The sequence below is a fragment of the Vanellus vanellus genome (genome assembly GCF_965231255.1).
Source record: "Vanellus vanellus genome assembly, chromosome: 17".
In the NCBI taxonomy this organism is placed as follows: Eukaryota; Metazoa; Chordata; class Aves; order Charadriiformes; family Charadriidae; genus Vanellus; species Vanellus vanellus.
Window position 1 is genome coordinate 13,843,469 of NC_138922.1, and position 12,837 is coordinate 13,856,305.

Genomic DNA, 12,837 nt, shown 5'->3' on the forward strand with positions numbered 1-12,837 from the left:
GAACAGAGGTGTAGCTACTCTTTCACTTCCTATTCCTTAGAAGCTGTTAACCTTAAAGTCAAATTAAAGAAAAAAACACATTCACACTGTAACAGAAAACAAAACGTTTCACAGCTAAAAGTGGGTATTAGAGCATCTCTCCTTCAAGAGCCCCTCCCCAGGCTACTCTGTGCTCTTCTCCATCGGCACCATGACTCTGCTCTCTATGTGAGCACAGTGGGCACTGACATTTCAGCTTTCCTGGGTCTAGTTTCATATTTTTTTTCAGTACTGCAGCAGTACAGATCAAGTGAGATAAGGCTTGTCACACACTGAGCTGGGTGGAAAGTTCCCAGTTGGGGCATTCCTAAGGGATTCCAGTAATGGCACCTATTCTTACTGTCTTATTAACTCTAAATGCTCAAAAAAAATTATGTTGCCAGATAACTTTTTTACTAGTTTATTGAAATTAAAAAAGACTTATAAAACTGAAGATGAACGTTTGAGAGAACTTTACATAAAGCAACAAATTGCTAACAAACAGATTAGGCAGTCAATTGGAATTGGACATTTTGCAATCCTATAACACAGATGTGGATTCCTCAGTCTCCTCTTGACACGTACTTTATAACCACCCCAAAAACAATCCTATAAAAATTGCTTCAAAGCCCCTTTTGCATTGCAATAGTGCAGCAAACCACAAGTAAACAATTTCCTGTTAACCTGTTATTTCAAATATAGACTGAAAAGGCAACAGGCGTTTTGTGCAATTCCATTTTAACAAACTTTTAAGTTGAAATATCAAATCTACACAGTGCTGTCCCTTCACAGAAGGCAGGGAACTGCTGGTTCATCATGTAGGAAGGCGTCCCCGGCTCTGTAAGCTGTGAAAGTGTGCCTCCTTCAGGATCTGGTTGATGTGGAAGTAAGGACCTTGGCTTAGTGCAGACTGCTCATGGAAGGACTGAGAGGAGACAGGACTGGATCCTGCAATTATCGGGTTTAGGCTGGTTTCTGCACCGCACGCTCTGTCAGGGCTGTTGATGCTACTGCTACTACAGCTGCTGCTGCTGCCGCTATCGCTGCTGGAGGACTGAGACAAAGAGAAGGTTAACAGCAAAACACATTTTTCTCTCCTGTCCATAATGAAACACACTTCAGTTAAGCAAACCATCTTTACAGTAAGTCCCTCCCTTCCAGACTTTCAGGCTCATGTTCAGCCTGATGGACAAACATAAATCCACCAAGTGCTGTCTTGGCATTCATAGCTTCCGTTATTGCCAACACATGAAAAGCGTCACAGAGCTGAAGGGATGAGCAAGCCTTCACCCAGAGGTTCGCTGACCTCCAGTACATTGGATTTCAATCTTTCGCTTTTAGGCCCACCAGCTCTGCCCCCATGACCCACGTTAGCACTAGTGAAGTTTGCTGAATTCATCCGAGAATTGGAAAATAAAGAACATTCCTACTGAACTGCAGGTGTCAGTAAAGGCAGGCAGGGCACAAGGAAAAGTTTGTCACTTCTGTTCTAGCAGACATTTTAGGTAAGCACCATGCAAAGCATTTCCCTACAGGTCAATCTTTCTAAAATGAGATCTGAAGCATCCAAAGCAACAGGCTGTTAAAAACAAATGCAGCATGATACCCATTTTAAGTCTTTGAACACCTTGACATACATACAACTACTCTTCTCCCAGTTAAGTACTGGGATCACAATGTTAACTGGTAGTTTTCCATCACAATTTACTTGACATGACAGTGAAAGAGCAACAGGCATTAAAGACTTCCACATATAGAAAACTCATTTAGTTCACATAGAGGACAAGGCTCATTTGCCAGCATTTAGGATAAACACATTTAATGGAAGAGCATTAACCATCATTTTCAGTGTTTCAAAGACATAAAACTTTGGTTTACACCATTTGAAGGGCTGCTAATGAAAGGTTCCATTAGTTACAGCTGAAATATTTCATTACTGTGTGATATGCTGTTCAGGACAACACTGCAAATATTTAGGTGCTTAAGAATCAGAGAATGGCTACTTTGCCAACTCGCAAAAAGTAAATTCACAAAAGCAGCCAGTGTAAGTGACAACACCTAAAAAAAACCCCATATTTTTCTAAGTATTAAACTAAAAAAACACAGAAGTCAAAGCTGGGTGGCCACAGCAGAGGAAAACAAATTTAAAGAAGTCCACAGGAATTTAACAGGCAGCACCACATCCGGAAGGCCACGCTTTGGAGTAAATCTGAAGAATGGTGCAAACTGCACCCAACATGTCTGTCAACCAGCAGTGAGGAAGGCCCAGGAAGGCACTGTGTGAGTATTTGAGGTGGACAACATCTCAATGCCAACTGGAAACCCCACAGCACTGATTCCACAATCGATCGTGACAATTCAACCATATAAATTTCCTTGGTTTACTAAACACCAAAAATGCTTCAGTTCTGTTGTAGTACAGCAAGCAAGGCAGTGGCACCGAGGCTGCACCCGCGCTGGCGTGTTAGGTTCAGCTAGCAAGGAGGAAACAACAAAACACATGTGAAGTCATTCCTGAGGAAGCAGCAGATGTAACTACATGAGTAACCAGCTCCCCTTCCTAATGCTGCTAACACTAGAGAGGGGGAGAACACCAGAAGGACAGAGAGGAGCCATGAAATGGTGCTCGCTGGACCATCTCATTTTGCATAGAAGCACAAATATTGAAATGCAATGCTGTTACGCTGAACAAGTCACAGCAGCCTTGGAGAGAAACCCACCGCACAGGACACTTTGTTTCCTTTTAGTCTGTGTTCCTTACTGTTTTTCGTTACAGCCACCTTCTGAAAATCAAGGTAAAAATTGAAATGAGAACCTAGTATTACTTACTGCTAAAGTTTCACATCATAACAAACATTTTAGAGCTGTTAGTAATGATTATTTTATGCATGTCTGATTTTTTTAAAACTGAGACAGTGTCCTGGGACGTGCTTCCTACATCTAAGGCTGTTGACAGGTCTGGTTTGTCATACCCTCTTTATTTCCATTTCTCTAATGCAAAAATTCACTAGCACGTGAAGCCCGTTTATTGCCCAAATCACATCAAAGACCTACCATTTCCCCAGGCTGTGGTGCACACTCTGTTACGCATTTGGACTACAATTAGACAAAAAAAGAATCCTTAAAGTCATCATGTCAGCAATGACAGGCATCTACACAATGAAACAAAGTTTTAAGTGAAAGGGCAAAGGAAAGTAGCCCAATGAAAGTTTATGAGTACTTTAAGCATCAAAAGGACATCTTCATGGTTTACCTGACTCATTAGCTCCTCTTAACATCACACCAAGTAGCTATAGATAGAAGTTTTAAATAATTTCCAAACTATTGTCCCGCTAAATATATTAGTCTGCTGATCTATGACATAGCACCTCAATCATTCGTGACAGGAACTTAGGAAACAGCCATTCAGACCCTGCTGCTCTCAAAATCTTTCAAGATGAGTTTAACAGAGGCATAATCTGGTTTTAATTAGAATTTAAGACCAGCCCTTCCTCAATAGTGTAATACTGTAGAGTGGCATAGCTGCAATGCTAGACAAAAACTTTGATTTGAGAGAAGCAACTGCTGCTGTGCGTCAGCAATCTCCACCGACAACACAGTGGTGTTTCTAAGCTCTGGGGAATCCTGTCATCGGTCAGAACAACAAAGAGGAACCACAAGAAACGAGGTTTTACAGAAGAAAGTTATTCAGGAAGGAAAAGAGCTAGTCAGAACACTGCAGACTCCCTTCCTTCCCAGGGAAAATCAGAGCAAAGGGCTTTTCATTGGTGATTCCCCAGGTTGCAGAGCACAATTGTATATCCTCCTCATCCCATGAGCAGCTGCTCGCAGACGGCCTCTCACAGGATCCACTACAACTCTGCCTGCCCTCATGTACAGGGCAGCAATGACAGGAGAGTGGGAAGGGCCTTTGCTGAATTTACAAGTGAATACCAGGGAAAACAACACAGCTGACCTCTTCATAAACGGAGGACAGGCTGAACAGGAAGTGAAATGCCGTGGCAAATGCTCTGCTTCGATAATGTTTAATATTCGCTGTAGTTCTAGTCCAGCGTTTTCATTATGTGCCTGTTCATGGACTGAACTGCAAAGCAGAAGGTTACTGTCATCCTCAGGGTGGCTGTCACCTAGCAGCGTGGCAGTGGTTTGTTGTTCCAGGAGGAGCAGGAATTGCACATCGTTACAGCAATTTGCTAAGAAGCAGTGCTGATAGATACTGAGGAGAATCTCAATTTCCCTCCTGTAAAAGTCCGAGTCAAGGACACTGTGTACCCTGGATGAAAGGACAATCTAGTGGGAGAAAACAGCAATATCCTTTTGCATCGAATCTAGCTCAGGTGAGCAGTGGGATTCAAAGTGAGGGACTGAGGGGTAACATCACAGAACAGCCTGTGTTTGAACTGCCACTAAGACAAAAATCTCCCTTCATCTTACACATACTGCTGTCAGCTATGACAAGTAAGACAATAAAAAAAAGGGAAAAAAAGAAGAGAGACCCTGACAAAAGCCAAATCCAGTTTTAGTAATAGGGCTGCCTGATTTTTCAAACTGAGGTTTATAGTCTCTAAAGTAAACCACACTCTGCAACAGAAAACAGTCAACTTCCAACTGAAGGAAGGCAAAAGGAATCAGTACTTTAGATAATGTTTCACAAAAAGCACATGTGCATATGCCCTCACATGAAAAGCAATTCTCTCATGTACTCTTTGAGGTTACAAATTGCTCTCACACACACACACACACACACACTTTCGCTCCTAGTTCAGTATCCTAAAGCTAGTGAGGATTTGTAATCAGCATGAGCTGCCTTTGCAAATGGCAAAGAATCAGGAAACTAAATAAAAGTATTACAAATGGCCAAGAATTTCAAAGTGACATCAATCAGAAGCACTTGTGTGCTATAAGCACCAGAATTTCGCCATTTGGCACAGGAAGTCCTTAAAGAAACAGTCAAATAATACTGATTTAATCTCATGGTTTGAATTTCTGGGCATGCTCAACTCAGTGATCCAACATTACAAGAAAACAAGCAGAAAAAAAAAAAAAAAACAAACAAAAAAGCTCTATTCATCAGTAGATGACATTGTGAATTTTGCTCCCTTGAGAAAGGGAACATTGATTTTTGTAAAACTGTGTCCAGCAGACGCATTCCTCCACTTCAGCAACAACAGTAAGAAATTCTCCTTGCCTGCACATCAGGGTTTAATGTGTTAAAAACATACTTTTGTAATGCAAGTGCATGCATGAAGCAGGAGTCTTTAATGTTAGCCTCAGCAACTGAGCTCTGCACTGATTTCGCTGGTGGCAGGGCAGGCAGTGCACGCCCATGCTGTTCACTTGCAGGCACCCAAACAAACCAGCAGTTAAGGAGAGAGTTAAGGTCATCCACTTTTGTGTGGTCACTACAAGAATATTTCCATTTCTGCATTTTAGCGGCTTTGCCCAGTCAAACGCCAAGTGTTGATATGACAAGCAAAGGTGCTTCTGCCACTCACCATGAAGGTTTTTCCTGATATTCTTAATTTCATTACTCCTACTTCAATCCCTTGTTCCACACTAAATTCTTCCTCCTCCCGCCACAAAGCTCGTTTAGCCATTAACTATTCTACACTCGAAGAGGTGTTTAACCTGTTGGACAAGTGATTCAGTGTCAGATGGCAAGCAACTATTTATGGTTCTACCCGTTATACCCAAGAAGCAAAAACAACTTAATCCCAGCAAGTCATACTTCTGGCAAAACAGCAGTACAGGAACCAGGAACATTTTTCATCACAGCAAATTCACTCATGATGAACATCTCGGCTGTTAGGGCATTTTCCATACAAAATCACTGACTATCACGTCAGCTACATGTAAAGGTGTACTGCTTAAAAGAAAGTCTCCCTCACAAAAGGAACAGTGGGATACAGAACTTTGTATCATTTTAAATGTAAGTATACATTTGAAGCCATTACCATATGATAAAAGAGATGTTGCTCACAGTTACATAGCACAAAACATTTTCTGCAGTCAAAGTATAGTTAATGGTTCAATATAACTGCAATAGTTTGTAATTACTCATTACAGCCAATCTTTGGAGTGAGAGGGCTGTACAAAAAACAACAAGGATATTTCAAAAACCTTAAAAGAAATCTATTTGATGAATAAACCAGGAGGGAGCCTCTGCTCTGCACGCTCTTTTCCATGAACATTTTGCAACAGAACTACATTGCTAATTAGAAATGCACACAGTGAATTTTCAGATGATTAATACAGGCAACAATTCAGGAAATCTGGCAGCAGCTTGGAAATTGGCATTTTTTTAAGAAAAGAAATCTCACAGCTAGCAAATTGCACCATCCTAGAACACCTGTCATGTGAGCGATGAGAGAACAAGAGACAGTTTATCCCACGTCCAGCAAAAGATCATGGCAAATATGAGCAGAAACCAAAATAGTCTGAGTTCAAGCGTTTTAGCTATGAACGAGCAAGTCTTGCTCAAACTACCGAGCTCTATCAGAGCATTTTTTAAACATCAGATAAGCACTACTGCCTGCAACAGGCAATTTGTGTATCACATTAGTTGGAATTCTTTTTGACTTTCTACCACAAATAATCACATTACTATAAGTAAATGCAAAGTTGGAAGAGTGGACAGACAGACAAAGTGGCCACACACACTTGTAATCCACCCTAGTCACCTCCTCTGTTCTGGATACGCTACACCTCGTTTCAGGCAGCAAAACTAAAAGTGGCAGCAAATGTTTTTCTTGTTTCTTCACTTGGGTACTAGTTATCAGTATTTGAAATAGATTAACAGAAATATTCAGGCCAAAGATAACCAGGTTCACTGGAAAACATGCTGATTTCCAAACCACTTTTTACAGATTTCAATCTCTGAAGTACGTAACAGAGTCAGGCCTCGTGACCTCATACACAAAGCAAAAAAAAAAAAGTTTTCATTAACTACTCTCCATGAACAAAATTTCACAGAATATTCCAACCATTATTTAAATTCAGCATTAAAGGAAATGGAATTTGCCCAAGAAGGCTCTCACCTCAGTGTCCCAAGAGTCCTGAAGGACAGTATTCCTGGTACTACGTTTTGTCTGGGGGACATGACTGTCATCTTCATTGCCATTCCGTCTCCTCTTCCTGAAGAAAGTTCAGCGAAAAAGGAGAAAAAAAAATTAGCAGTCTACTGATATACCTTCTGTTTTGTTCTCTAAAGGCAATTCTACAAAAAAAGCAGGAAAACTTGATAAATGAATGATGTATCTAAACCTCTGATGTGGACTTTCACACTCTCTTTTTAGCTGTTCTCTACAAAATAGAGAGAAAATTATCATATTTCTCACAAAGAAGCCAAGCTGATATTTTTGCAGCTGTTTAAGGGACGTGGACCTACATCTGCTATTAAAACCAGCGCTAATCACCTTTCCAAATAAACCTGTTTGACAATTCTCAGCCTTGCAACTGCTCTCAGTATTCAGGCACATCTAAAAATAAGCCTGGGACTTTCAATGACGTTTGACAGGCTGAGAAAAGCACCCGGGAAGAGTGGCAGTGACTACACTTTCAATAAATACCCAATTACATTCATCTTGCTCACATAAGTCTGTAGTTAGGGCCTACAATGACTTTCTTTAGTCTCTCCACATTGACTTTGCATTTGATGTCAAGTCACATTCCTGAGCAACATTATTTTCCATGAAGAAAGTTTTGTCAGAAAACACCTCACGGATTACAACTCCTTCCCTATTTCTGATGTATTTGCCATCCTCTTATGACATCACCGCCGCTTCACAGCAGATCAACAGCAACCTAGAATTCCTACGAACCAACGCCCCTCACTGTCTGCAGAATTTTAATACTAATATCAAATGATTTTTCCCACCATACAAACACCACAGGTCAACCCGGACCTCAGCATGCTAGGCACTATCTAAAATATAGGATGGAGCTCTTTTGGTGGCTAAAAATTAACACATACTCAAATGAGTCAAAACAGCCTCAAGTGAGGTATTTATAACAATTTTTTCTTACAGACAAGCTTCAGCAGCAGACTCAGCTGCCAGTACTTGGTCCACGCCTACAGACCAGGAGCTGCCTCCTCGCTCTCCCATCCTTGGGAGGCCCACAGCACTCTCAACCATTGCCCACCACAGTCCATCAGGTTTTTCCTCCCCTAGGATCACTCTTCTAGAAGAGACATTCCCCCACTCGCTCAACATTTGCACTGTCTCTATATTCTTCTTTTTCTTAATGTCTCCAGCCCACAAGCAAACTCAATACCTCTGTCCCCCACGGCCTACCCTGCTGCCTCACAACTCCAAGCCCAGCTCCTACGCACTTCATGCTCTCTCCCGTTTCTCCCCTACCTCCTCCCCACCAAGCCGAGAAATGCTCCTCCAGCACACCTCGAGGCCCCCACATCCTCTGCATTCTCTACAACCGTTTGATTTTCCAAACCCCGCCAACCGCTCCCCGCCCCCAGCTACAGCTTAATCATTCATGACCGCCACACCCCCAGACCCAGTTTAACCCCTTCCAGAGATCAGGGGGACGCTCCCCTTCTTTCCCCCCATCCCTCACCCTCTTGCTCAAGCCAACCCCTCTAGGGCAGTGTGAACCACCCCCCCCTCAACCTCAGACCCTCCTCATGCCTCCCCCGGTCGCCACATAGCCTCCACGCTCCACAACCTCGCCCTCCAGTGCCCGACGGGTTGCCCCTTGCCCCGAGCCCTCTCCCCACCCACCGCCTCCCCTCAGGCCGCGCTCCCCTCCCCCACCTCCGGCTCGTCTCTCACCTCTGTCTCGCTCCCCGCTCGCTCGGCAGCGGTTGCCGGCAGCTCATGGCGAGCTGGGCTGAGCTTTACAAGGACGAGACGGAGCACAGCAAGAAGCTGCGGTGCGACCTAGCCCGGCGCGGCCCAGCCGCCCACCGCTGAGGAGAGACGTCCCACCGCTCGGCTCCAACGGCCGCTTCCGGCGTCTCCGCCTCCTGCGCATGCGCAACGCTCTCCCCAGGCCGGCCACGCCCCTAGCGCGTCACAGCCTGCGCCGGGAAGAGGCGAGCGCGCGTGCGCGCTGCGCGCGGCCGAGGCCCCCAGCGGGGGTGGCTGAGGCGCCGCCTGATGGTAAAGCGGCCCCGGGAGGACGGCGCGGTGCCGCCATGGCTGCGGCGCCGCCGGGGCAAGAGCTGTGCCCGCACTGCCACAAGCCCTTCAAGCGGCTCCGCTCCCACCTCCCGCACTGCAAGGCCGCGCCGAACTCAGCCCCCGGCCGCGCCCCGGGGCCAGACTTAGGCCGCGGCTCGGCCGCCACCAGCGCCCCGGGCCTAGGCCCTTTCCCGTCCGCCGGGCTCTCCGCGCCCGGGAGCGGCTCCGGTTCCGACAGAGCCGGCCCCGCTGCTGGGCCGGGAGCGGCCTGTAAGAGCAACAAGCAGTCGCCCAGCCCCGGCGTGGCCCCCCAGGAAGCGGCGGCCCGGAAGGGGAAGAAGGCCGCGGCCGAGCAGGGTGGAGGGTCCGGCATCGGGCTTCGCCGCCAGCCCGGCGGACGCCACGCAGAGCGGGATGTGGAGGCCGCCGTACAGGACATAGCCAAGTCCCTTGATTTGCTCCCCGAGGAGGTCAAAGATGTACCCGAAAAGCTGAGTAATGGAGTGAAAATAGTAATAGAGAAGCATCGTGCCAGGGTGATCAGGGAGAAGAGCGGTTCCAGGAGCAGGGGCGCTTCAGCTGGAAGCCACAGCACAGACAGGTCGCCTGTGGAAGGGCCGGATCCAGGTAGTGCTGCTGACCACACTAACGCAGCCCAGCCTGACCCACGGGAGGGAATAACTGTTCCAGAAGCCCCAAACACCGAGACGCACGACCTTGGAGCTGCGGAGAATGCATCTGCAAGCTCAAAGGGAGAAAAAGGCAGTAGTTCACAGGCAGCAAAAACACATGCACTTCGAGATTCTCTCAAAGCTCACTGCAGAAGTAGCCCCGGTGACCTTGTTCAGCAGGAGGGAATAGACAAAACCGTGACAGAAGAGAAGCAGATGTACCTAGAAGGTGGTGTGGAATATAAAGCCCCTCTTTCTGCTTTGCATACCAAGAACCTCCATCTGTCAGTGGTGGAGGGCTTCAAAGGTCACAATGAAGAGACATCCAAAAATTACCTAACCAGCATACAAAAGCTTCGAGAGGGCGAGAAGCAGATGGCTGTGGTTTCTGAGCCCATCCTGAATGCGAGGAGGGACACTGAGCTGGTGCTGGACCAGTTCTTGCTCCACACCTCCAAAAGCCAAGCCATCTGTCTATCCCAGGCCTCTGGCAGGAGCACACCGGCAGGTGCCCTGGGCTTGGAGTGGTTTCCAGACTTATATCCTAATTATCATGGGCTGAGTATTTTTCCAGGGAAGCCTTTCCAAGAGGGCGTGGAGATCATAACGAAGACACCAAAGGGCAATTTTTCAGACGGACAGCAAGGTAATGTGGGACAGAAAAGTCTGCTGCTGAGATTTACAGCACTGTCTGGCAAAACTGTCTGATGTGATTGGGAGAGGAGGGGTAGGAAATGCTAAGCTGCTGGGCTAGTCCAGAAAGGGATCCAGGAAGGATCCAAGGAGGTTAACTGTCCAATTCTCCCACCTGCAAAACCAATGGTTTGCATTTCTGTTTAGGTTTAAGACAGGCTGTTGCATGTTTGGGCTGGTGGAGCCAACTCGCTTTGTGGGAGAGACGATTCACTATTCCTTTCTGAGCAGTCAGTCCCAAGCCCAAGTCACTTGCAGCCATACCAGATACCAGCTTGGGGCTCACCACCCAGCGCAGGGAATGTGAGCACTACATGTGTTGCCCTCACTTTCCTACCTTTGACCGCTCTGACTTCTCATCTCACAGGTCTCCTCTCAGAAAGGCGTCTGATGGATGTAAGGCTGGGGGAGCTGCCTGCGTGGATGGCCACCTGCGACTTTTCTCCCCAGGGGCTGCTTGGAGGAGTGCAGAAAGGTGAGGCTAAATTCCTGGTTCTTGGGGCAGAATTGTCCCGCTTGCCTGATTTACTTGCTGCAGCCTAGTCCACGTGGCTAGTCTGGATCTGTATAAAGAAGTAAATAAATAGATCAAACCATTTGGCTTTGGAAAGTTACATGGAAACCAGGGAACTCCTAAGACCTGACCATGGTTTAACCTTTGCATTTCTGTTCCAACAGCCTGGAGCAGCTATTATGACAAATACATCAACGTGAAGAGGGGAGGACCAGCTGGGATCTCCATGCTGCTGGCTGGATACTGCCTCCTCAGCTATGGCTGGAACTATCAGCACATCAGTAAGATTTCCTTCTTGGTATCTGTCTTGTTTCAGGAATTCTCGCTTTTGCTGCAGGCAGAAAGTCTATTTGTCATTCATGTTAATTCAGGCTTTGAAATAATTGAAATACTTCACAGTTAAGACTACTGTCAGAGCTCAGAGAACAGTATTCTGACCTGGCTTAAGTAGGCAGAGGAATTTAGCTAATAAAGGTGGTGATAACAGTTGCTGATTCACAGCTTCTCCCTGGAGAGCACCAGGAACTGTCAGAAGCATTTTTAAACCCCGCACAGAGCAGAGGGAGGAGATGTTCCAACACCAAACGCCCAATTCTCTGGATTTGCTCATAACTGACAAGGGATTTACTGGTGTTAGTGTAGTTTCCCCAGCAGGACTTGCTCTCGCGCGCAGCTCTACAGCACAGAAACAGAGAGGGCGGCAGTCAGTCTCCTGCTTCTCACTGCTGGGCAAAGCACACTCACGTTGTCCCTGAGCGTAGCACTGTGCTAACAGTTCTGGGGTTTTTTTTCTGCACGTTTTTTCTAGAGTGTCATCGCTGGCGTAAATACCACTGAAGAAGCTGGAACAGCGCCCGAGGAATTGTCACAAATATTTGACCGGAGTCAGCAGAAGTGCTCACGACCAGTGTCCCAGCATGGATTCAGATCAGCAGAGGCCCATTTACTGTCAGAGGCAAGCTCTTTAATTGCTGAGGGGGCTGCTTTTCAGTCACCCTCCTGCAGCCAGTGGGGTGACGCTGACGGTAATAGCCTGCAGTCACTGCTCTGTGGTTCAGGCAGTATTTAGTACTGAAAGAAGAAACTGTTAGAGCTGCCCCTCAGGGGTCTGTTTGCTGTAGAGCTCCTGTAGTCTGCAAGAGCCCAAATCTCTCTCTTTGGGACTCCAAACACAGGACAACTCCTTGACCTGGACTGTTAGTATAGATTAATCAACGTTTATGTTGTAGTCAGTGTTTGGCAGTAAGATCTGTGATGGATTATGGTGGGGTGGGCTTAGGCCAGAATAACCATTTCCTTTAAGTCAGCGGAGTAATACCCGGCGCAGCCTCTCTTTTACTTACTCCTCTCCACAGAAAGCACGATGGGCTTTGCTACTGAGTGGCAGGAGAAGGGTGATCCCTGCAGGGCCCATAAAAAGGCCCCCAGCCCCTGCTTTGCTGTCAGCAGGGCACTGGTGGGACTGCCCGGGCTCTGAGGGAAGGGCCTGTGTGAAGGCATTAAAGCAGCAGCCCTCAGACCGCAGTGCCCTATTTCTAGAGGAAGAAAATCCATTGGATTAGCTGTTGTGCCCAAAGGGCAAACCAGTGTCTGCATCAGACAAATGAGGACAGTTATGAGAGTGCTAGTTGTAGCCTGCCATCACCAAACATGTCTGGGAAAGGACTGGTCATGTTACAGGCGTGAAGGGTAAAACAAAAAAGCCAAGGAAAAAAGAAATCTGAACTCTTCATTTAAAGAGCAGTGCAGTAGTACTGTGTCAGAGGTGTTTCACCAAAAACTCCCTCTCACCAGCAATAAA

The 12,837-nt window shown here is 46.4% G+C and overlaps 3 protein-coding genes across 3 annotated transcripts in view; 2 read left to right on the top strand and 1 right to left on the bottom strand.

Moving 5' to 3' along the window:
- Positions 1 to 12,837, top strand: part of RPL38 (ribosomal protein L38) — a 173,497-nt gene that overhangs the window by 24,878 nt on the left and 135,782 nt on the right. The window lies entirely within an intron of this gene.
- VCF1 (VCP nuclear cofactor family member 1) lies at positions 426 to 9,287 on the bottom strand. Its single transcript, XM_082492108.1, is given in 8 exon segments — positions 426 to 1,072; positions 2,739 to 2,801; positions 7,056 to 7,152; positions 8,808 to 8,872; positions 8,878 to 8,961; positions 8,963 to 9,041; positions 9,043 to 9,107; positions 9,109 to 9,287. Coding segments are annotated over 8 exon segments (759 nt in total). The 5' UTR covers positions 9,175 to 9,287; the 3' UTR covers positions 426 to 832.
- Positions 9,173 to 12,835, top strand: MTNAP1 (mitochondrial nucleoid associated protein 1; the record flags this gene model as incomplete). Its single annotated transcript, XM_082492318.1, has 4 exons — positions 9,173 to 10,475; positions 10,890 to 10,997; positions 11,201 to 11,317; positions 11,845 to 12,835. 4 exons carry the CDS (start codon positions 9,173 to 9,175, stop codon positions 11,871 to 11,873), a joined length of 1,557 nt encoding a protein of 518 aa, XP_082348444.1. The 3' UTR covers positions 11,874 to 12,835.